This window comes from Cupressus sempervirens, chromosome 9 (assembly GCF_028749045.1).
Source record: "Cupressus sempervirens isolate cs-2001-9-10 chromosome 9, ASM2874904v1, whole genome shotgun sequence".
NCBI lineage: Eukaryota > Viridiplantae > Streptophyta > Pinopsida > Cupressales > Cupressaceae > Cupressus > Cupressus sempervirens.
The window spans coordinates 350,643,467-350,670,412 of record NC_143126.1 but is presented as its reverse complement, the minus strand read 5'-3'; the positions used below and the strand labels follow the sequence as shown (position 1 = coordinate 350,670,412).

General features: G+C 36.2%; 1 protein-coding gene across 4 annotated transcripts in view; it reads left to right on the top strand.

Moving 5' to 3' along the window:
* Window positions 1-26,946, top strand: part of LOC149538753 (Transducin/WD40 repeat-like superfamily protein) — a 222,677-nt gene that overhangs the window by 142,923 nt on the left and 52,808 nt on the right. For all 4 annotated transcript variants that reach the window (XR_016356100.1, XM_089800076.1, XM_089800077.1 and 1 more), the window contains exons 10-11: window positions 3,760-3,860; window positions 4,029-4,183. Coding sequence is in view for 3 of the 4 variants with exons in the window: in XM_089800076.1 (XP_089656202.1) it covers window positions 3,760-3,860; window positions 4,029-4,183 (256 nt within the window). In the remaining variant the exon portion in view is untranslated. The remainder of the gene's footprint in view (window positions 1-3,759; window positions 3,861-4,028; window positions 4,184-26,946) is intronic.

The window sequence follows — 26,946 nt, the reverse complement described above, 5'->3', positions numbered from 1 at the left end:
CAGATTTAGAGGGGGATCTTACATATTAAACCCACTCAATTAATTAATTTTATTTAAGAATCTTAGTACATTTATTAAATTAGTTACGCTTTTGCCAATAAATACATGAAAAAGGAATTTATTATTTATTTGAATTTAAATATTCAAAAATGAGGTAATATTAAAAATAATATCTCCAAATTCTCTTTCTTGAGTTTGAAAATGGAAACATTGAGTTAATTTGAATCAGAAAAAGAAACAGAGCAAGTGAACTGCCTCGTTTACTTTAAAAGCAAACAGTTAACTCCTCGCATGGAAACTTTCCATTCAAACTCAACTTTCATTTGATCTCAACCATCCATCCACTTTGATCTCCACCGTTGATTCATTCTGGGTTTCTAAAAATTGAGCTCTCATCTCTCATTTCAAATACACAAGCTTTGAGTTTTGGCATGCTGCAGAATTTGCGCTAGAGCCATTCTTGCTTGTTGTGATCATTGCTATCTCATATTTTCTACTTGTTCATGTTCATTCTAGATAAATATTTACATCCATGCTAGATTAGATTGCAATTTATTTTCATAGCTTAGTTCTTGCATCTAATTCTAGATTAGTTTCTTTATTTGCATAGAAAACTACAAAAATCTAGAAAAGTCTTGCATCCATACTTTCAAATCCTTCGTTCTAGCTAGGTCAATGGTCACTGAGCTCTCCGTTCTAAGAGGGGTCATTCAAACACGTACTAGATAGAAAGCAACAGGTTACCTTGCCTAGATCATTCCAGATGAGTCATCTCATATTCATCCTGGATGAATCTAGCATGCAAAGACCATGTTGAAGTGTGTAGCAGCCCATTTTACACACAAATCTTTGGTAGCTTCAATTGGATAAAATCATGAGACTAAACTGAAGTTATATATATATATATATATATATATTTGTGTTGTTAAATAATATATTTTTATGTGAAATATTATTATTTGTTAATATCTAACTATTGAATAGACATGTCCCATGGAGGGACATGTTTCTTCATAGCCTTTGCTCATTATAAATTAGAGGTTGCTGCCATTTGGAACACACATACCAATCCGACAGTACTTAGTACATTTGCAAGCATTCCTCAGAAAATAACATTTCCTTTCATGTATGATAACATATATTGTGTATTAATATAGAACATAGGTATCCTTATGCAAACAAAATCATATTTATGTTCTCAACAGTCTGCTATAAGTGTAATGTTCCCATTGTAAAATAAATTTAATTAAGCTATTGTAATTGGGCTGGTTGATTTAATATATCTCAGACCCATTTTAATTTTTGTTTCCATAGTTTGTGTTGCCGTTGGCCATCTTTGTACACCCTGGGATAGTTTCCTTGATGGGTATTTAAGCAGGGCTTGTAGGTAGTCATTAGGTATGCAATTTGGATTATTTTCTTTGTACTGTGAATTCCTGTTGGGATTCTCTGTGGTTCGCCATTTCGGAAGTGAAAGATCTTCCCTACTTAGCTCTTCGGTTTCGCTGGGATTCAACTGTCACCCTATTCTGTCTTTGTATTGCTTGACTCGGCTCTGGCAAATCGGAGCATTATTTGTATGTGGAAATATCATTACTATTTGGTAACAAGTGTGTATCTTTTCAGACTCTAGCTTTTGCAAATTATTCGAGTTTAGTATATGTTATTTGACATTCTAAGCAGCATTGCCGAATTCCTATGCATCACCCCTACTCTTGTACACCCTTCTGTACCCTCGTATAGACACCTTGGCCTCCACACAAGCACCCAACCATCACTGTATGGCTTGCAACATATACCGTACGACTTCCTATACCTCCGTACAGCCAACTCCCACGGTTGCTCCCACACACTGTACGACCATTTTGTATTGCCATTCACTTGTCTCCACCGTATGACCTTGATATCGCACGGCCTCAACAATTCTTCTTCCCTCCACCGTACACCATTCTGACTTCCGTACGAACACAATATAGACACCGTACGGCCAACCCAGTTTCACCATATGACCCATCTGCACCAATATTATTGCTGTGTACAGTCATCTACGAGATCATACTTGATCTGTACCACACTCTCCAGCTACTTGATAGGAACGAAATTGAAAGTCAGTGAAATCTTGTCTTCAACGGCAAGGAACACTACAATAAGCTACAATAGATAAATCAATTGAAAGTATAGTTTTAACCTTGTTTCAGATCTGCAATGATATCAGTTGGAAGTATCCACTCCAAAAATAAGATGGGACGGTCTGTAACGTTACAAAAATCTCTGATATACCGCTATAGGAAAGATGGAAATTCAGAGAGTAAGGCCTTATCCTTAAAAATTCGCCAGGCGTCCATATTAACAGGGAATGATCCATTAATAGAAGCCTATGGCGGCTAAGCATTTGCAGTCCTTAATATGCCTCACAATAGTTCTGAAAGGAAATCCAAACACCTGCAAATTGGTTCAATGATGAACCTTTGGTGGATTCATCTCTCATTGTGGAATTAAGTTTTCATTTAGTCCATTGATTTTCAAGTGTTTACATCTTCCAGTTTCTGTTAATGAAAAAGCTTCTTAAAGAGAAAATAAATGAGCACATATGACTTGCTCAAATCTCCTTTTTTAATCCTCTCATGAAGTTTTTGGAACCCTATATTAATTTTCCAGTTTAATATTATAATATTTAACTTACCTATGAGAAATAATAATAAAGTGATTTGTCTTATAAATTCTTCATTAAACTAAAGTCACTTTAGTATCTTTATACCTCCATATATATTAAACACTTTATGGTATTGATACATTAAACACTTATGGTATTGATATATTACATGCAACTTGACCCCTTATATCCCCTTTAATCATGAAGATATTTAACTTAATTAATTATATTAAAGTTAATACTAGATTAGACTTTAATCAATTAAGTTGAATTATTGAAATCTATGAAATGCCAAATATCAAACCAACAACTGATCCTGCAAACTTTTCATTTACAACAATGGCAGCCTCTAACCATCTAGATGACTTATTGTAAATAGTATGGACCCAAGTTTCGAGGTGATTTACTAAAATAGAGACTCTTAGGGTCAATTGAATAATTCTTAGTCATCTTCAAAGGATCCCCTAATCACCACATTGGGGACCATTGATAATAGGCTAACCTTTGAAAATAACTAATGCTTAGGAAGGCACAAAAATGGGGACATTTGATTGAATGCCATTTAGCACAACCCACAACCCACAACCCACAATGGATTTGGGGTGAAACTAGAAAACTTAGATGGGACAATACATATTGACTCCTTTCAACCATAGACGCTTAGTTTTGATATCTGTTTTGATTCCATTGATTTTATAATCCACAAGTTTTGTATACATTTGACTATATTTATTAAATATGCATTTAAAATGTTTGTTGCTTTCATAATCTGCTTTTATAGTCATGTGGTTAATGTACATGTGTATGTGATCAAAGTATCTTCTACTTGATTAGTATACCATGCCTCTAAAGTTTATTAGAGGGTGCATGGTACAAGTTTTAAATACTAGCATGTAGTATGTACAAATTATTTATTGCAAATAATTGAAGATGTATTCAAACAAATGGGGAACAAAGATCTGTACTAGCATGGTTGTTGCAAGTATATTAGTAGGACTTTCTATCCTTAAAGGAATCATACAATTGTACTAGAGTGTCAAAGGAGTTTTTACCTAGTAGGGATTACAATCTTATCATATTTTAAAAACATCAATGTATCTCTGCAGGAACAAATCACCATGTGGTACATTTATATGATGTCCATACTTTTGAATGTTACTTATCATCAATGTTGCAGGAGAAAGATTGTGGAGGGGCTATAAATCAGGTACAATATATTTATCACTAAATTTTAATTCAATCATCTTCTTTTCACTAATATGGTTTCTCATATTCCATAGCTTTAAGCAAAATACATGAAATATATTGTACCCTTAATTGATTGGTTGACTCTAAGAACCATATTTTGATTTAACCATTCTTTGTATATATGCAGGTTCGGTATTCATCAAATGGTGGGATGTATGTGACTGCCTCAAAAGATGGGGGAGTACGGATATGGGATGGTGTGGCAGCTCAATGTGTGCGAGCTATTGTTGGTGCACATGGTTCTGCAGAAGCTACAAGTGCAAGTTTTACAAATGACCATAGGTAATCGGACTTTTTTGGTGATCAAAGCAACATTAGCCACCTAATGTAGCTTGATTTCAATTTAAAAACTATATAAAAAAGTTAAAGCGGGCCTCTTTTTCATTGCCCAGAGGTTAGGATTCCCACAGATCCTCCTAGATCCCTCTTGGATCTGGTCAAGATTTTGGAATGGAATCTGGATTCTCTGTCGATCGCTCAATCCGGATTCCATTATGGAATCCTGCCTGGATACAAGAACTATCCAAGAGGGATCCAGATCTGGATCACTTCAGAATCAGGACTCAGTGCTTTCCAGAGTTATCTGTTATTTCAGCTCGATAATATTGGTTAATTCTCTATCCTAACAATTGTTTGACAAAACGTTATGCACTTTAACTTTTTTATATAGTTTTAAGAATTAAAGTCAAGCTTAATGCATGAATTTTCAGCATGTAATGACATTTTGAAACTTTTGCAAAGTATGAATATGATATAATCATATATTGACAGGTATGGATTTATCATTTTTTGAGAATCATACTTCTCACTTATTATTATCATTATTTATTTGAACTTTGAAGTTTTGAACTAATGATGAATCAGCATTGACATGTTACAGCTATGGTATCTATGAATATACTTACATTCACACACACACACACGCACGCACGCACATGCGTGCATGCACACACACACACGCACACATTGAAAATGTTTGTATATATACCTGGGAAATCAGGATCGAGCCCAATCTTTTTTTTCTTGAATCCCCGAATCTGAATCCGGATCCAAACGAGAATCAGGATTGGCTACTTAGTTATTGAGTTTACTCAATTGCATTGTTCATTCAAGATTATGAAGATATATCTCATTCATAAAAGTAGATTAAACATTTACCAAATTAATGGGGCTGTATGGCAAACAGTTGTCCCTCCTTTATATGATATTAATTACGTGTCAGTTTACTAATTGAAAATGGCAGTTAATAGAAATATGCATGTACACGTTCTAACCTTATGAAGCAGCAGATTGGATCACACAAAAATAGCCACAACAGAAGTTGCTTCATGGAAGAGGACTGATAATCTGTTCCAAGCTATCATTTCATCTCCTCAAAGGCCAATATACTCAGATAGGAAAGCACTTGACTTATTGGTTACCCCACAAACTGTCATGTCCCCTTTCTAGCGACATAACTTTAACAGGGAATTTGCCTATCATCGACTCTCGTAGGCAAATGATTATGGATAGAGGGTCATTTTTGACTCCCGATGATTACATTTTTGCTTTCGGAGAATAATAATTCAATAAGTGGGGCCTACTCGTTCTAATATTAAATTTAGGTTGTACTTTAACTTTATAAAGTTATTTATTTAATTTTATAAAGTTAAACAATTGAAAAAAAAGGTACATTATAAAAGATAAATCCGGAAGTTTCCAGTAACTTCTTAACAAAGTAAATAAATAGAGGACATGAGGCACCCATTCAAGCAAGCAGTTTTGTGGATTCGACTTTAATTTTTCTTGGAGCAATTTGTAGTAAAAAGGGTCTGCAAATTCTCAGATTATCTTTGGGAACGAAAACTCCCATCGATAGGCAATTTTGAGGGTGTGGAATATCGCCCGAATTGTTGCAAACAGGAGGTGATAACATAGTCAATTCATTTGGACAGAGATCTGTGGCTTAAGGCAAATTAATGCAAAATTGTTGAAGGATCAAGATAGTAGGAAATAAATTGTTGCAGGAATCGGAGGAATTTGAAGGAAGACGCCTTGATAAATTCTCCAGGCCAGTTTGAAACATTACCCCGTCGAACCGAAATTCGGACAGGCTCAGTCCAAGACGGGTCGAGTAAGGCATAGTCGAGCAAATCGCAAAGGCAGGTCGGAAGGGAAAATATAAAAACGAATGGTGAAAACCCACGAAATGGAGATATGGAGTTAACGGCGAGCAGAAGTCTATTTTCGGCGATACGTTTTCTTTCCAAACACCTGTGGCCATCACTGTCGCTCACGTGAAGTCTAGGAAAACCCGTAGAAGAAAATCGTGGGAAGGATAGAGTGTGACTGGGAACCGACCAAGACAAAACTTGGGCGATTATCCGTTGAACGAAGTAGTGATCAATCTGAGGCGCAAATTCGGCTCAGCAAGGAAACCGCCGACAGTAGGATTAGCACTACAGATGACAGGAGAAATTGTTCGCACAGAGCCGTAGCAATTGGTGGACCAAGAGCGGAATTCATAAATACTGGTTGAACTTCAGGTTTTAACATTTCTTGAATATTTTCGGCCCACAACTGTTTGGTGTACATCAGATTTGTTCTATAGAATTATTACTGAAAGAAGTTAGCCACTTTGATATAAATCTATTTATCATTAATTGGTTGACTTAAAAATTACTTTTTTTTTTTCTCCTCATATGATAGACAAGTATTTATAGAAAATAGAAGGAAACTCCGTAGATCTTGTAAGGGTCTATCTCACAAACATCACACCTTGGTCACAAACTGTTGTATACTCCTTATCCTCATAACAACCCAAAAGAGTTTGTGACCAGTGATAGAAACCTCAAAAGCCACATTTGGCCCTTACCATTAATACATTGCGGTCACTTGCCACACATCTTAAAATCAGTGTTGTTGGCGAGTGTCTGAACTAATTCTCTTGCATTGCCCCTGAAAACTCAACAAGGTAGAAGGATGGGCATATCTCAAAATCAGTATTGTTGGCGAGTGTCTGAACTATTTCTCTTGCATTGCCCCCCAAATTTGATTAACGTTGGCAGCCATAATTGTTATTTTCAAAAACAACTTACCAACAATTTATGTTGCTTTTTTGTTGTCAAATTGAACATAATGACATCTGTCCAAGATTGAAAACCATAACTTGTATTCTGATTTGTCCAAAATTGGCAATCTCAAAGTAGGACAGCAGCTGTCATACTTAAATTTGCTAACAAGAATAGGGAGCGAGTATGCCAAATGACACATGATAAATCTGAAATTTCTTCCCTTCTAATTATTAACTTTCCCATTTCATATAGCTTGCCAACTTACGTGAATGTGGGCAATTATAAGCATATGCTAGCTGATCTGCCTTAAAAAGAGCCACCGAATCGGAAAACTAGATATAGAAATTGCAACATACATACCACCGGTCATCATACTTCTCCAACATGCTTTGATGGAGATCACATACATGAATATCAAGTAATGAATGGGTTCCATCATGCTTGGTCTGTGCTGTTTGGTTTTCATGTGATCCTCATCAAGAGATCTTCTGGAGTTGCTTGAAATTTCAGCACAATGCTTCCAACTCCCCTTGATGATGGTGTCTCCTTCTACTAGGCATTCTCAAACTTGAAAGTTTAGACACCATGCAAGGATAAAGTAACGCAGAACAAACTCCATTCTAAATATATGCCATTGCTGAATTAAAGGCACTGCATCCCTTGATTTCATGCCACAAGTCAACAAGGGGGTATCTTCACAATGACAAATGTGTTATGTACCATAACCTGCCACGGTGTACGCCACTTGGATCCAATGGATTTGTGAACTGATGACTTTGATCCAAAAATATATTTTCATGGTGTAAGCCAAATATAGATGTTTCCCAAACAAAGTGTTCGTTAGTGAAATAGCTTGAAGCTATCAAGAACACTCTTCTCCATATGTTCGGTTTGGAAATGCAACTGATATATTTGGTATTGGAATTTTTTTCCAAACCTCAAAACTATCATAACTGCAGTGATGTATGAATTCTTCACTATACGTTGCAATGATCTCTATACAAGAACTTCGAAAATACTCAACTTCTAAAGCAGCACCCCCTAAGTTATTTTTTGAAATTGTTTGCAAATTTAGAACATGCATTCACACAAGTTAATTGCTAACCGAATGATTGTTATAGTTTGCATTTTATGTCTTTTGCTGATTCAGATTGGAGGGGCATTAATGCATTCGAAGGACAGCTTCAAATCACCACATAAACATGCAAATAAGTATGTTTCTATTATACCGCTGCAATAAGATCAATTCTAGTAGTAATCTTCCAATAATAAATATTTCTTTGCTGCTAATTTAAAAATAAAAATTGATTTGCAAAAGGCATTTTTTCTGTTGTTGCACTTAGAGATGGGTAAACATCCCCTTGCAAGTTTCATTTCACAACAAGGAACTCAAACTGAAAGCATCATGAACTCAGAGGATAGAAACAATATTTTTGCTATTGTTAATGTTGGGTGGATATTTTACAACTGATAGTTTTGGGTAAAGATTCAGTCGCAAAATAGGATGACCAGCCACAACGTGTGAGATAGTCTCTCCTACTTTAAAGGGAAGGCTCCCCTTTCTCACCGTTCCTTGGATCAACTCAAGGTAAGAAAGAAGTCGAGAGATTCTATAAAATGGGTGTTACCAATATCCTTTCTTCTTATCTTTCAAGAAAGAATCCACTTACTTGTGGAGCGAGTAATAGGCAGGGTGAATCTCTAACTACACTTATATGAAGAGCTGGAAATAGTGATACCGATAAACTTTCACTACCTCAAAGGCTAGCTGAAAATGTACCGGTCTGACTCTAAGTCTGGTTGTACTTCTATATGGAAAAGCTTTACAATTAGGGCACAAAGACTCACTAAAAGTAAAAATAACTTAACTATTTTGCAAATTAAGAAAGAAGTATAAGCTAAAGACAAAGCTTCTAGGTATATATTTCCACAATTGCTTCTGGTCAAAGCTTTGGCTCCAATTGCTTTTTAACTTTTTTTATATTCAATTCACAAGATACAATTACCCAAAACACAAGATAACATGAATCAAAGATGACATAGATGAATTATAGACAAAGCTTATGACTCATATAAGTAATAATCTCACTTAGTCAAAGTTAAGTCTCAAATGCTCCTTTGTATTCACTTTTCTCTTAAAATAGTGCTTACACAAACAAAGTTCTACTGACACAATTTCTCCAGAGGTCTCTTGCATAAAGATAAAGATGATTTTTACAATGAGAGGGCACTCCTTTATATAGGCACATGAGTTGAGAAAAAGGTGGAGGAAAAAGTGGGAGCAACTCAACCAACTTTGACCTACTCTAACTAGAAGAGAAATTATAGGGTTACATGCAACTCACATTACATCCTTTGACATACATGTAACTCGCATTACATGTAATTACACCTTTTCATGCAATGCATCCTCTGAAATAAAAACAAAAACAACAATCTTAAAGATTGGCTCTCAGTGCCTTGAATTTGTTGATGATATCACGTATTGTGGGAAGATCAATAATTTCCATGGTCTTTGATATGGCTTCGATCTTCACTACATCTGCATATGCTGATTGCACAATTTTGGAATTTGCTCCCATTTATACAAGACAAACTTGTTCATTGTGTGCAAACCAAAGTTTTCAGAATCTACATCAGCATTGATTTTGATTATATATTCTAAACTTACCCTTTGAACTGTAATGAGATTACCGGATTCATCAATAACATGGCATCCCATTTGTTCCAAATCACAACTAACACTTGTTTCAACTGCTTGACAATCTCCAAGTGCTACCTGCAACTTTTTGATCAACTTCCTCAACTTTTCTTCTTGGTAACCAATAAGTCCTTGAAACTTGAAGAACATTTCACTTGAAGGAAGAATGTCACATGAGACCAAGGCATCTAGGTCAAATCTTGCCATTTCATCACAATCATTAAGGATTTCTTTCAAATTATCCATTTCTTGAGTCAAATAAGAGATCAAATTTCGCTCCATTTCATTCATGTCTTTGACATGCCTAAGAACTGCAAATGTTTCCGTGATGGCTCAGACTCCTTCAGAGATGATTTCTCCTATCCAAGACTTTACGGCTTCAATCAGCTTTCTCTCTTTGGATGTCTGAGACATAGCAACAACACTTTGAGAAAATTGTTGCTGAATGACCTCGTTTATGTGAGAAACCTCTTGTTTTAGTTGATTTTTCTTCTTCCATAGCTCATGATTGCTCTTTGATACATTAGCCAATGCATCTTGAGCATCTTGTAAACAACTCAGAGATGACTGTTTTCTGATTTCAACCTTAGTGAACTTGTAATCAGAACAAGTAAGTTCTTTTGCAAGTTTGTTCACCAAGGCCTCAACAACTTCAACAAATTTGGTTTTATCTGAAGCAACCAAAATCCTCGAAAAAATCTTATCTTTCAAAGATTTGGATTTGGTCTTCTTAACAGAGAGATTATCTGTCGGTATAACACTTTTCTTCTCTTTGTTGTTATTCTGCTTAAACATGCAGGCAAATTGAAACTTTCATTTGTAGAAGTAGGTACAATGGAGACCATTGGCATTGATCCATATTGTATTTCCATCATGATTGAGCAAGATTCAGTCTGCACAGCTGAAGGCATAGGAGCATGCTAAGAGGATTCTATCATGAAAAGCTCAAAACTCGTCAAAATGTATCAATTTTGGAAACTTGACCACTTGTAAGAGTTGGAAAATCCTCAAATATATTTGCCAAATGCTCATATTGTTCATTTGTGGAAATAAGAGGAGCATTTGAAGAAATTGGAAGGGCCATTTTATTAACTTCCGAGATTGGAATAGGAGTGAAAACCGTGGAGAATGAATCCACATCGTTATCTACCTCATCCAGAAAAGGTGCTTCATGTATAGACGGTGCACAAATTTGTGTAGGCTTTGGGGGAGATATGATCATGACTTCCCCTTTTTCATCTGTATCTTCTATATCTGATTCTGTCTCCAGTTCCTCTTTTGAGTCTTCCTTTGACTCTTGAACTAGTTCAGAGATCTGAGAAGACTTAGAGCCTTTTCCACTCTTCAATTTTAATTAGAGGGAACCCTTAGCATTAGAAGATAAGACACCATCTTTCCCTTTAATCTCTAGCTATGACTTCTTGCCAAGAGGGCCAAAACTTCCACAATCCAATCCCATCTTAGGATTAACTCTTTTAAGGCCTTTATTTTTCAACCATTTGTTAGTGTTTACCAAGATGGATTGAAATTTATCCATGATAGAGGTACCTTCCTTCTATTGGCATTGAATAGGAAAATGGCACTTCTTATCAAAGCTAGCTTAATGAAACTCCGGATCAAGGATGTCGCCATCATCTTCAACTTCGAAATTTGAAAGAATCTCGAACATGTTAAGATCAATTATTTGCTGCAGGATTAATCTGCAGTAGTCCATTTTCATTATGTCAAGCTTTGTTCTCATATCAATCCATATGTCCTTGATGCGATGGACATGTGTATAAGCTTTTTTCATTTGAGAATTCATCTCTTGGTAATCAAAGTCAAATCTAGTCTTGAACTTCTTCAAGGTGATCAACTATAACTTTGCTTCCATGTTCTTTACTTTGGGCATATAATTGATTGAATAGTTGCCAATTGCCAAGGATTTGGCTGAAGTAATGTCAAAACTAGGCCTATGCATAGCATGCTGATCACTTTATATGTCCATGAGCTGTCTAGCTAGCACCATCAAGATGATTTGATTTGTAGCATACCTAGGTAAGGTATACTGCTCGCTTTTGAAATACCCAACTCTTAAGTATGTAAAAGTTGGAAATTGAATAAAAATACAGCTGTATTGATTCACCTTTTCCCATGCTGCATCAGATACTCTTTTGACAGATAATAATCTATCAAACAAGCACTAAAAATGCCCAAAGAAGGCATCTTGGACTCTTCTGTAATGAAATTTGCCACTTGCTAGAGTTATTTGGTCATAGTAATCTCAAACAGGAATCTGAAGATGATCTCTCTTGGTTGAGAGACCAGAGAAAAATCCCATGGCAGCAGCAATGTAGACAAGATAGGAGTTTATGTATAAGGGCGTTGAAGTTCCCACTTTGACTAACTGCTGGCAAAGTGCGGTGGTGATCAGCTCTCCCCAAAAGATGTGTCCTCTATTTTCCATGATTTGAAAGATGAACTTGTACATCCATGGCTTGAAATCAGTAGAATCTTTGAGACCGCAAACTTTGCTGAGAAGGATGATGAGATCCTTGTACTCTTGTTTAAAGTTAGGTTGATGAATGGTCTTTGGCCATCTTGAGAAGTTGTTCCTTTTATTATCTAACTAGTATTGGTTGACGTGCTTTTGATAATCACCTTTTTGTTCATTCTAGCATGCCAAAGATGATTCCTTGGTTAGATCTGCACACTCTGCTTTATGTGGTACTTTAAAGATCTGCTCAATGATCTCTGGATGAAGGCTAATGACAACCTTTTCGTCAGTGTCCTTGATAGTCTTTGATTTTGGACTAAAACATTGTGCACATCCAAGAACAAAATCAGGTTCCATGGCTGCCATAGGAAATGTGGACACTAAGTGAATGCTACTTCTTTTGATGTGCTTCATCTCGCGACCAACATGATTTTCAAGTTGTCGCAGAAAATCTACCATGTCCGCATGACCAATCATTGTGTCCATTACATTATCAAGAACATATGCAACTGATGATGGAGTTGCATGAGCCAACTCTTTATCGTATTGATATTTCATTTATCCTTTGGATTTTGATGATGAAGGCATCTCTTGAGTTTGTGCTGCAACACAAAAGTCCCAAAACATAAACACATGATCAGAAGGAATTGCCATACGAGTTGATTTCCGATCAGCAACAAAGATTCGAAAACAAATTGGAGACTTTATAGTTTTGATGAAATGATTTCAAAAAGAAATCATGATGCATATGCAGTGAAAGAAGAGGAAATGAACAGAATGCGGAATGAAATGTTATGAAGGTGGAAAATGGAAGATGAAATGAAATAAAAATGTGTGAAGGTGGAACGCATGAAAATGCGTACGAATGAAGATTGCTGATTTTCGAACATAATTTAGGGTATTTAAGGCATTATTGCATGAAAAATGAGTGCATGTAAGTGCAACATGTAACAGGAGATGAAAGGTGAGATGAGATGCTAATGCGGATGGAGGATGCACTTTACATGCAAATGCAAATGCAGGATGAGATGCAAAGCATGAAAATATGCGAAAACATGTATTTGCTCACGAAGGCGCAAATGCATATGGAGAGATGGAAATGGAAAATGGAAGAGGGATAATGAGCTTCGTTGTCATCTTTGGTGAAAAGGTGAAGTCAAAGTACATGGAAGATGAAAATGACATTTTTTGAGACTTCTAGTAAAAATCCAGGTTTTGAGAGGCTATTACACGTAAGGCTTTTCGAGTAATCGTGCTGTGCAAGTGGATGCAAAAAGTGAGATGAGTGAACATGGAAGCGGAAAATGGGATTACATGCATGTGTGGATGATGAATGAGATGGAAAACATGTAATTGCATTTGTCAGATGAGATGCATAGTGTTGACATGGAAGATAGAAGTGAAACGTGATGATGCTTTTGCATGAAGTGAAACAACAAGAAGTTTTTGGGAAAGAACTTGTGACTTCTCCAAAGTGGAGAAAACCGACAAGCAAGCACAAAGTGCAAAAACTCAAAAGAAAAATGTACCTTTGGAAAGTGACTCAAACCTGTCAAGATGCAAAGCACTTCAGCACAAATTCGAATTTGAAAAGTTGGGGAAAAACCGAAAACAAGAAAATGAACAATTCCTTCATTTTTTAAAGGAAAAATGCACTTTCCATGACATTAATTTCAACAAGTGGCAATCATCGAGCAATAATGTGCATAAAATCAACAAGATAAGCACAAATTAAATAGCAAGAAAGAATAAGTCCACTTACATGAAGATTAAGTCACAAAAATGAAGGAAAAGATGGTTCAATGTTGAAAATGTCTTCAAAATCACTTAGACTTTTTCCAACTTTGCAAATTTGAATGGGAGAGGGCAGCAAACAAGCCATTTTTGGAGGAAGATGCCAAACATGCCCTAAATTTGCTCCATGATCCAACGTTTTTGCATGCTCAAGCTATGGGATGTTTTTGGTGAATTTTCACCAAGGCAAGAGATCAAATCGTTTTGGTGTTTAAACACCAAAACATTTACCAATATGCAATGTAATCACCAAATAAGACCAAATTGATTCTTCTTGGAGCAAAGACATTTATAAAAATGATGCATTTTGAAGTTTTTCTCAAAAACATGCCCTAGGATAGAGCTTAGGAAAACAATTTTCAGTAAGATGAATCCATTTTTGATGTTAGAAAATCCATTGCCAAGCAAAAATGACCCTATTGGAGAAGTTCTCATGCAAAACTACTAAGAAAATCTCTCACAATAAGCAAAATCGGGTTTTTGGAGAGAAAATGCATGTGTTCTTCCAAAATTGAACTTTTTAAGAGGCACAACATGTTTTAAAATATGCTTTTAGTCAAAATCGGATCTTTTGTGGTGATATGCATATTTTAAGATCTCTCAACAAGGTAAATCAAACTTTTTAGCGTGCATAACACATTTCAAAACATGCATTTGATCAAAATCAAACCTTTTGGGGTGGACTGCATATTTTAAGTGAAATCTCATGTTTTTGATTCAATGACATATAAAATTCATCTTTTGATGTAATGACACCAAAAAGGTCCATTTTTGATAATCTTATGCTTCTAAGTTAAACTTTATATGCAGTGACATGTCAAATGTTGACTTTTGATGGATGTTACATGTAATTGCATATAAAATGTCCACTTTTGATAACTTAAAGCCATTTAATAAACATATATGAATTTAATTTCATTAAAATGTTGCTTTAATGGGACATAAACCATATTTATATATCATATTAAAAATATAACACATAAATATCGTTTAAAAAGTAATATTTAAAAGACCATTTGATTTAAATATAAAAAATTAAACTGAAACTATGTAAGCTTATATAGTGACTTTAAGTAAAAAATCATAAAGTAACCCAACTTAAAATTATAACATAAAGTGCACTATAGTTATTTTAAGTGAAAATTTAAATGATAAAGTAACTTAAAAACACAACATAAAGTGAATTTAAGTTATATTTTTCAAAAAGTGAATGTCAAATTAAAAATATAACATATTTTTATTTCGTGTCGTTGCATAAAAAAGGTCCACTTTTGAGACACTAAAATGGCCAAATCTCTTGACTGACAACTCCGATTACTCTCGAGGTTAGACCAAAGTGAAAGGGAAACCGAAAGCCATGACATGAGCAAGACCAAAGGACTAAAAACCAACAAACGCAAATTCAAAAGCAAAGAAAACGACAATGAAAGCCTCAAAAATCAAGCAAAGATTCGACATAAAGAAAAACGAAAAAGACTTGATGAAAGCCTTCAGTAAAACAATTTACTATACGAAATGAAGTTGATTGATCAATCAACATTAAACAATTGAATATCAAATTCAACTTAGAGATATGTGAAACTAGCTGGAAAAAGTTTCATATTGTTACCAATATTTTGTGGTGACAAAATGCAAGACAACAATTAATAGGTTATGAATGTGTAAGCCATGTTTAATGCATTCCTATCATCATCAATAAAAAACTGTAGCAGGCCTATTGTAGGGTGTCTGAAAGTTAAACAAGACAGTACATGCATAATAAAACACCCCCTTTCAGCCTAACACACCCTTCAAAGTTGTTAATGTCTCTTTCTTATCCAACAACATTAAACCACGTCTAGTAGAGAAAATTACAGGTGATGGACTGTTTTTTAATTCAGTTATGCACAGACCATAAATTTGGATGCTAAAAGAAGGGGTAGTCTCTACAATTAATTCACATATTTTTTAAAAAGTGTTTGTCCAACCTGAAAATTGGTGCAAGAGTTATCAAATAGCTAACATCAGCTTAGGGTGGGAAGAGTTGTCAAACTTATGCATTCTACTTTGGAACACATGCAAACACAAGTATGCCCTTAAATAATATGACCCCTCACACAAAAAAAAATTGCTGCTAAAACCCACAAATCCACACTCATTTTGGTTCAGGAGAACCCACTGCAACAACTTGAAGTTCTCATCTTTTTGTGACTCCTAGGGGGTCTTGAGGATTTCAAGTCCTAAGTGTTCCCTTATAGTTTTCTGACCCACTTTGTAAGGCCTGGTTCCAAGATTTGGCATTCATAAGCCACTTGGTCAACCATGGTCAAAGGGTCCCAAAAGCTTAGGATTTAGGTTGTTTAGTGTTTTTAAGTCATTTCAAGTTAATAATGAACCTTAGATTCACTTTTTGCAATAAGTTTGCACTTTTAGTGCATTTTTGAAAATGTTGTCAAAAGTTGTCAAGCAACTTTTTGACAACATTGTAACTTTTTGATTGTAATGTCTAAATGACTTCCCCAATGGACATATGGTTTGAAATACAGTTGTAACCGTTGGGGAATGCTTTCATAGCCTTTTCAGGCGGGTGGAAAGCAATCATGATGTAATTTTTGTTTTTGAATCAATAAAATAACTAATTTTTCTTGCAATAGTCAAATTTCAATTTCTTGTATAGGCTTGTATGATCAAAATAGGTGATGAAACCAATTGGGATGTAAGGAGTATTGGATCACATTCATTTTGCTTTTGGTTTGAGGTTTTGAAGTGATTGGGAAAGAAAGTTCGAGCATATTCTTTGTGTACTGTTCTAAAACCCTCTTGAAGTAGGGTTTCCTTTGTAATTTTTCATTTTTCTCTCACGTTCCTTGGTGGAATGAGAGATTTGTATGTTGCATTGATGTTTCTGGAGTTGGTTTGCAGGGAAGTGAGTGTTGGTTCTTGGTTTAGATGAATTGAGGTCGACATTTGTATGTGGCAACCAGAGACCAGAGTGGTAAAGTAATGACAATCATACCTTTGGGGTTGAGTCAAGCCTTGCAACCAAGCCCAGAGTGGTTTGGGATTATGCCAAGTGCAATTCTAACTTTGGTTTTATCCTTCCATAAGTTTTTTGAGTACTTCCTTCAGTAAAGTGACCTAATTGCCCAATTAGGCCTGTCTGACTTTGTTATGTTGTAGTCTGTTCCTCAAGACTTCAAGATCCTTGGCTTTGGGGATTGGTAGTACTCCATAAAGGGTACTTAGAATTGTGTTTAGTTCTTTGGGTCTAGCGGAAAGTTTTGGAGTTGTGCTCCCTTAACCCTATAACTAGGACTATTAGGAATTGGAGGCTCATTTAAGGAACACTTATCGTAGGGCTACCCTGGACTTTCTTAATGGTTGGGACATGTTACATTGGACCTATAGAGACCCCTAACAATATGGCTTACCCCCTGCAAATCGTGTTTGTCATTTTCACCTTATGAATCAATCAGATATTGGTTTCATAAGGAGTATCATGAAGAATTGCACCACACATCTTAATCTAAGTGTTGAGTTCATATCAAGATGTTGTTTAGGAGTTTTGTGAAGGTATTGTGATCTTTGTAAAGGTGTAAGTCTAGGCTTGGGTGGTTGGTGTGAATTGCCCCTTTTAGAAGGTTTTGAAGGACAAATTATATTCATACATTGTTATACCCTAGCACTTGCATAACATTCCTATTGCCTAGTTGTGTAGAATGGACACCAAACAACCGTAGATTATTTTAGATCTTAGTTACTAAAATATAATTGGACTACAGAATGTGGGTATGATATGCGAATACGAGAATGAAAGTTGGGGTTGGGTACTTTTTGGGTATGTTAATACAAAAATATATACATATTTGTAGCTTAGAAACATGAATTAAACTCATAATCTCTCATATCAACCATATGTTAACCAAAGGTCCAAAAAAACCATTACAAACTTAAAATATATAGAGAATGATACGTAGGAAATATTTTCCACAGCAAGTCAAATTGTGATATTGCTATCAAGATTCAATTGTGTAGTTTTTTGAGTGAAACTCATTGACCCCATTGTTTCATGAGTAGTGGTTCATATAACCCATCCCTCATGAGAACGAATGAAACATTTTATAGGCATTGGATCTAGGTGATGCTCACAGAGGTGAAGCACTAGGACTTTTTGAGAGGTTACCCATCCCAATACTTCTTCAGGTTGAGTGCGCTTAACTGCGAAGTTTCCTCTATGGTTAAACCCACTCTGCTTGCAACCTCATTTGGAAAACCTTCATAGGGCACAACACTTGGTGAAAGTTTTGTGTAAAGTCTCCACTTTCTGATTAGATTCAAATGCTGTAACCTTCAACCATTTGTCAGTACAATATCGAAAAATTATATATAAAACATATTAGCAACATTAGATTTTAGTAAATACTAATCTGAATAACCCATCCTAATCCTTTGGGAGAGATCCTTTCTCCAATCACCTAAGCGTTTGGTGAGAACTATGTCTCAATTACGTAATTGTCATAGAAAGAGCTTCTCCCTTAGGCCTCTTTGGGATCTCTGGTTAACACTACTCGATAGAAATCCCACCTCTACCAAGTCTCTATCATTGACATATGCATATGTTTGACCACTAGAATATATATTGTCTCTAAGAGATTCTCTACAAATCTCTTCCGCTGAATTCAATTTCGAATCCGACATTCAATTCATGAATGCCCTCTTATCTCAGAATCTTCTCTAGGAGAGACTCGACATTCATAATGAATGTCCTCTGTCAAGGATTTGCTGGATCTCTATGGGAGTAATCAGTTCTCTTATGTTTATAATTCTCTTTATTGAGTGTGTTAGTTTCAACTATCATGTATCCCATACTTCTAATCTCTCTGTGTCTACAGCTACGTCAATCCTCAATGATTCTCTATCGATAGTTTATTATAATACACTTAGTTCCTAGTGTCTCTTCTTAGTATAGCTTTCTTATTTCACTAGAAATAAATCACAATATTGTATGGGCTTTTTTTATTGCTCTACTTACATCGTTACAGACATTTGCAAAGGAATTGGCTATTACTGTTGACTGGAATTCATTTGGGTTTGACTATTGATTATATATCTATATTGCTTGTTTGTTCTACATGCGATGCCTTTTGTAGTTGACTACACTTATTCTCTTTTATTTTATGATTATATCCATATCGCTATTGCAAATATGTACTTCATACTTTTTATCTTCTTGCCAATCGACTAATGGGTCTTTGACTGCGTTGATAGTGAGGTTATCCTTTTGTTCGTTGCTTCCTCATTAGTGATTACCTCTGCTTCCTTAGTCGTATCTTCTTGTCTTTGATGGTCTCTGATTAACGTGATTCCTGACCTTTAGTTTACTATTGCATTTTGCTTATCATATAGACACTGAAAGGATTATCATGAGCTTGATGATGGTCAACTGATTCTTATTTTATGGTGGTCTTCAGCTTCCCAACTCCTTTATTCTTATGTACGTGATGAAGGATTTGATCAAAACAAATCCACAAAACCTTTGAATACCTGCATGCAAAAACCTATCACAAAAGAAAAAGACGAGAGGAGGCAAGGGTTTTGCTCTGAAAAATATGCTAATGGCACTTTATAAGTAGTGCGTGTACAATGGGCCACTTATCAAAATGAACAAAGTGGACTTTCTGACTTTGCTTTGACAAATGCCTTTTGAGGCCCAAATCTGTCACTAAGCACTGTAGCTCAGATGTACAACAATTCTGAAAAGTAATCAATACTTTACAATGCAAAAATGCCCTAATTCTGTAAGTGAGAATTTTGTCCACACAACCCTAGAATTTGACTGCAGATCTAGAAAGTAGACGAAAAACAACGCACTTTCAAAAAAAACGGAACTTAAAATGGTGACCAGATGTGCTTGTACGGAGCACTTGAAGTTGCAAAATGCAAGATTATGCAGGTACAGTTGCTAAAAAACACAATTTCTAAAAAATCCTTGCACCAAAATCATAAAACAACACCACCACTGGAAAATTTAGGAAATTCTATCCAATTTTAAAAAAAATTGCACCTGAATCAGAGTCCGGATGACCAAGTTATGGGCTCGCAAAGTTAGGCTGCCAAATCGAAAAGCAATCTGGAGAGGGGTTTGGCAGGAAAACTGCGTGCTTAAATTTGATGGTCAAACGGCCGTTGCTGCAGTTGAAAACGACCTTTTTTGATGGTCAGATGGCCATCAAATTTAACCTCGTGAAATGATGACAAGCAAAAAATCGAGCCCCCTGCTGGCGTGGCAGTACAGATTGCTGACTGGGCATCCGTACACTGACGCGTCTGTACGGAAAAAGCTGACATGTCACACTGCATGGATGTACGACAGTGTCCATTCAGCGGCCTATGTGGCACTGTACGGAAGCTTAGGTGTTAGGTGACGTGGCACAGGTGGCAGTTTGCATGTCACTGGTTGACGTGTCAAAGCGCTGGCCTATGTGGCAATCAAGTTGGAGTTTTGCCGTGTGGAGGCGTAAGCAGGTGTCCACGTGTTGCTGCGTAGGGGCGCCACGTGGCTAATCTATTGGCGCGGGCTCCGGTTTGAAGACTGTTCTCATGTCACAAAGACTACTCGATGCATGGTGTGACCAGAACTTGGGCACAACATTGATGGAAAATGTTGAAGGCAGGCCGAAATCATTGACAACTGCTAGAATCTTCAGATAGGTGCTGGATTTATCTGCTCGCCAAAGGTTTTCGGCCGTCGGAGAATGGCAAAACAGTGGGAGTCGGGTTTCAAACTCGCAGTGGCGCCAGACTTTACCAAGCACGGCCGGAATATTCTGTCAACGGTCAGAGTTACTTTTGCCGGGCAAAAGTTTCCAATACAAGTTGCCGGAGACGAAAATTCCTTCACTGTCATTAGAGCCGAGGGGTTTTAAAAAGACAGCGCCGGAATGTTGAAATGAAAATCCCACATGTATCGTGGGTGTGGTTTCCGAACTATTTAAATGTAAAGGTCTGCGGCTGCTTAAATAAAAGGAAGCCCCGCCTGTGGTTGGGCCTCAATCGAGGGTGAGGTGCAGGCTGGGTATAATCCGCCGGAAATTATATAGTGCCCGTCGTAATTAAAATAAGCCCGTCGAAAAATGGACGATGCTCGCGGAATAAAAGGGATTTCTCTTGCGAACAAATAAAATACTTTTCGCAGGGCTGGGATTTGACAGCCCGGTTCTACAAAAAGATTTTCTCTGCTGGCTCGCCTGGGCGTAATTTTTTTCCGAAAAAAAGCAGAGAATTAACAGATTTGAAAAATTAAATTGTAGATGTAAAAATGACCATACCCAAACTGCAAATCGGGGCCTTCGGGTGCCGATTTGCAAAACATTTTTGTCTCACGGTTGACTTTGGGCCAAGGTAGCCAAGTTTATAGTCGATTTTCACCGAATCAGCATTCTGGACGCAATGGTGAGGTTAGATCTGGCTCTAGACGTTCCCAATTTCTGCATTACTCCGGATTCGGGCTGAGGTGTTGAAGCAACAATGGTCTCGAACGACTATGTGATGAGAAAATCTCCAAGCTTTGATACCATGTAAGAATTTGCCTAAGGGCAAAATTCACCTAGGAACTAAGAACTCAAACACAAGCACAACTATAGACCAGAAAGAGAGAGTATGATCAGAATGACGATATATTCATTCAATATGCATTGTTAAGAGTACACTAGGAGTGCCTATAAATAAAGGCCTCTGAGATACATCTAGAATGCCTCGGAATCAGCTACATGATGAGTCATACAACCAGGCACATGTCCACCAGATATGGTTTATCCTCCATTGAGCACGGAAGTAAGTGCGATGATGAGAGGATAAGCCTACAAGGGTGTAACACGTAAATCAGTGTTGTAGACAACATGTGCTAGAAAGGGAGTGCGAATAACTGTGTTGTCTACATGACAACTCAATGAATGATGTAAACTCTAGTGTTGTAGACAACATGTGCTAAAATAGAGTTGCGTACTTCTGTGTTGTCAACATAACAACTCAAAAAAGTGTGCAAACTCCTAAGTATCTCACAAAATAAAATAATAAAATAATGCAAAATAATAAAATAATGCTTTAACCTAAGTAAACTTAAGTAGTAAATATGTATTTACGCCAACATGCTCTAATAAAATGATGACAAAGTCTAGAAAGAAACTTTGTGTGCCAATTGTAACCTTTTCTGTGATCATGCTGTATTGGTCAACCTCTAATAGGTGAAAGGTTGGTGGCTATAGTGTTAACTTACCTAGGGCCTTCTATGTCTCTTATGACAATGGTATTGCAAGCTTCCTTTTAATTATCTTCTCTTTACAATAATTGCTCTCGTCCCAATACCGATCGTCAATAATTTCGAGCCTATGGCCAAGTTGGCAAGTGGCTTCCTTACTAGTTTGCAATGTACTTAATCGACTACTTTGCTACCGATTACATTAAAAATGACCATCTTCAAGTGTGGTATACTTTTTAGTTCTAAAATCTTTATAGTCATTGTGGCATGCAACATCTATCTCTTATGGTTTTCTCCCACTCCGATAGGGGTGGAAGCCTAGTGGCATCATTTGAGGTCTTTCTTTCCTCCGCCATTTTCTTTTCAATATAAGCCTTGGCTTCTTAAGCTTTTTCCATATGGGGGTCAAGCTACACTACCATTGTTTGGAGTCTAGTATTCGTCAATATTCCCTTATTTGGCTCCTTTATGTCCAACATATTTACTCTTTTTTGTTTTAGACAATCGATGACTTCATGGTCCTCGGGTAGACACTATTTGCATAGAAGGCCTCCATTAGTTTTTCTGCTTTGACACTCCCAAGTAAGCTAATCCAATTCATTGTACTATCTAGCATTGAACCATGGGTCTATCCTTTGTGTTGCATTGGATTTTACTTCTTGACATATTGTGATTACTGCAATACCCTCTAGGCAAGTTTTCGAGTTTGTGAGTTGTTTTGGTGGATGGTCTACAGGGTAGCATGTTCCCTTTGAACAAAGAGCACTTTGTGATTGAATGTCTCAGTACTTGATAGATGTTGCTAAATGATTTCTTTGGGTAAGTGGACTTGGTGTGACCTACTTTTGCAATCAGTGCACCATAACTCTTTACCCTCCCTAGCACTTTCCTTTTTTTCCTTAAGCTCCATCATCCTCAACATGTCCCTTTGTAGAGCTTGCATGGTCTTGTATTCTCCATCACTGCTCTCATCCATACTATAATCATCACTAGCCTCCTTTCCCCTTGATGATTTACTATTACTAATGATGTCCAATTTTTGGTGTCGACATGTGAGGACGGGGGTACTACCTTCATTTTTCTTCTTAGAGATGGAATTAAATCACCTGATGAACCACTTGTTTTTCAAGCCATTAGGAATTCAAATTCTTCCTGGAACACTTTCTTTAGTTCACCACATTTCCCCTTATGTGCATTGTCTTGGTCTGTGTACTAGTTAATGGTGATCCCCCATTGTGTGGTGGGAAATGTTTTCAACTAGGATCTTGGTCATATTGTTCACTTGCCTCCCATATGTCTATGTAGGTTTTGCAATTGTGTGCAGGATCCTCTGATCCATCCCTTGTGAATTTAGGGATTTTCAGCCTTTTTGAGATGTTTACTATCATTCGTGCTTGGTAGGTATCCTGTGTATAGTAGTATATGACCAGATTGGACTGTTTTGCTCTTAACAATGTTCTGGTGCATCTCTTGCAGTCTTGGCAACACACGAGCTCTCTACACATCTGCATGCATCCTCTACACCTTGGTTGCCTTCCCTATTTTTGTACTCTCTCCTCAAAGTCTTCAGCTCCCTCCCCTCGTTCTTTATTCTTCTCTAAGCCAAAATTTCTTGATATGGTGCAAATTGCTTCAAAGACTTTGGCGACTTCATTTTGGAGGTTCCTTTCTTCCTCTTTGTCACGTATAACTTTATCGATGCATTGCTGGTATTGTTTGTAGACTTAAGAGTCTTTTCTTAAAGGAGATTGCACAATTTGGTTACTTGCCTAGTTGGCGAGATCTAGTTTGTCATTTAGGTGTGACGGGTTTCTGGCAACCTCTTCCAACTATAATGTCCCTCCCAGGAAATTAATCAATTCAATCAATAACTCAAGATTAATGTTTGGATTTTGAGTCCTCCATGTCCTATGAGTCCCTTATTTTATGTTTATATTTATATAATATTCATTGCTCCATATTTGATACTTCTTTCTAAATTTCTCTGAACGGATATGATTGATCTCCTACTAGTGATTACCTAAAAATGGTCCTATATTCTTGTTAGAGTACAAATATAAAATTCTATGTATAGTATCTAATGAATTTTATATTGTCTGATTCTTCTGTATAATTGGAACTCTCTATATTCATACAATCTCTTACTGATCCTTCTCCCTCATTCTCATAGCTTCTCAGAAACGAGTGTAATAGCTTCCTGTGCAAATATGATTGTAGTGATTTCTCTGCAAAGGAAACCATGTCCTTAATTCTCATTCCCTACTTACTCTTTATAACCTCCTCATACAGAGTCAGACACTGGCTTTGGCTCTATTCGTTACTGTCCTCTCTATTCTGTGCAATTGCTCTTTGACTAGGTAAGATGTTTGAAGGATATATCACCAATACAATATGCGCATACACTTCAAATGATGACTACAATTATATTATTTTCATCTCTTTGTTCTTTCTCCACGCTGATTGGAATTGGAGATACCTCTATCAGTTTTCCTTTATGAATCAGAAATATTGTGTTTAACCAGCTGTGTGTTACTATGGTTTGCAGAGATTATAATTGGTTGTGGGATTACTCTGTCAATATATTCCTTCCTATATGTTTTCCTGCAATAAACCTCTGAATGCTACCTTCAGCGCTATTTGGTCGTAAGAAGATAATTGCCTATAAAAATTTGTTGAATCTCATATCTGATGTTGATGTATGTCAACTCTTCAGATATCTCCATGAACACTTCCTATTCCTTATCAGTTCTCGTGCAATGGTCGGCAAAAATAGTTTTATTTAAATCCTAATTCCGTTTGTTTCTCCATTGGTTAATCTCTCTCCCCTCACCCCATCTTGTCTATACTCTTTTGTTATATATATTCTTCAATATATGTCTAATGGATGAGACACAACTCTTGAATATAATTTCATAATTAAATTTAGTTATATTTAAGATATGAATTATATTGTTAGATTATATTATTATTATTATATTAATAATAACAATTTTATTATTATTATTATTAACATATTTATTTTAAAATCATTTGTCTATCTATATTATATTATAGCTATATATTCAAGAGTCAAGACTTATATTACTGTTTTCCTTATTTAATATTATTTTATATCTTATCAATTTATTATTATCTCAATAACAAAAGGTCATTTATAAGATTTATTATATTGCTTATTAAATTTCATTGTATGAAAGTAGGGGACATGACACCAACTCACTTCACGTTTATGATATTTCACCTTCCGAACTACGCCCTTTATTGTCCCTTTGAGTCCATGCTAGACTCTTTAAGCCTTACATAGTTTCTCGTGATTGTCATCTCCTCTCACTTTGCTCTCTCAGATGAAGAGATCTCCTTACCAATGCGTTTCCTTCTTCTTGAGTGTTTTTGGTATGTTAGTACTTATTTGGTCATAGAGGCATTAATTGCCAAGGATGCGACATTTGCTAGTATCGTACTCTTCTTCCTCACAATGAGTCCTTCCTTTGTATCATTGTAGTATCTACCATCGACATTCCTCTGGTGCCTTTACTCATGCTAGTCTTACAATTCAACAAGATTTTGTGCTAAAAACCTCAACATTCTCCCTATAAGATTGAAGGCCATAGGGTTCACTTTGAGTATGATGCATACCATGCCTTTTGGGACTGCTCACTCCCTAGCTTCCCTTTGCATGTACTAATTGACCAAAACTTCCCATCGGTGTACCGAGTCTTTTTTAAATCGGTCCTTCATTGTTTATTCCTTATCACTTCATGTTGCGAGCACTTTGTAATTCCCCCATTTGCCTTCCTTAGTGTCCATGCAACTAGCAGGATTAGCCTATCTTTGGGTTCTGCTAGCTAATACAATGGATTGGGAACGTATTTCTGAGGTTTGAGACCCTTTGATGAGTTCTATAGGGTATTTCAAGAGCTCATCATTAGAAAACTATTTTTTAGAGGGAATCCTAGTTCTTAGGACATTGTCAATTCACCCATTGGCCACCCATAGCTGAGCAAGAGGCTTTATGAGCTATTTTGGATGTTAGTCTCCTACTTTTTAAGGTAGTTTGTATTTTTAAGGAGTCTACCACTTGACTTATTGACCACCCAAAAGGTTGTGGAGCATGGCAAAAGGCCTTATTAGTAGTTTTAGTTGATTTGAGTTGATCTCCTATTTTTTGGAGGAGACTGTCAGTTGATCTTCTTCATTCAAATATCACTATAGAACCAAGCTGCATCTTCATATTTCAGTTGGAGAGATCAGGTAATGGATTCAAAATAAATATTAAAATATTAAGATTTCTCTATAGTGAACTTTAATATTTTAATTAAATAACTTAAAGTTACCCTTACAAAGTAACTTTGTATTAATTTAAGTTACTTTTTATTAATCCATTAACATTATCATTTTATTAATAAAGTGATTAAATCAAGTCATAATATAGTGTGATTAAGGGGATGCCAGTTTATGGAGACATAGGTTTAAAAAAAAGTATAAAACAAAAATGAAAATATTAATAGGGCCTTGGAGTTGTACGACAACATTAGGGGTGATTTGATTAAAACAAATGCAAGTTATATTATTTAAAAATACTTATGCAAATCGTTAAAATTGATCCATCTCTTGAAGCGAGTTTTAACAAAGAAACTTGGGGATGCATGTTTAAAGGTTGAGTTTGGAAGCTTCTCGAGGAACAAGGGTTTCAACAGTGATTCAAACTTTTGGGAATGAAAATTCCAGGAGATGAGGTGCCTATAGGTGTGAAATTATCAACCAAGGGTATTCTCACAAGTTCTT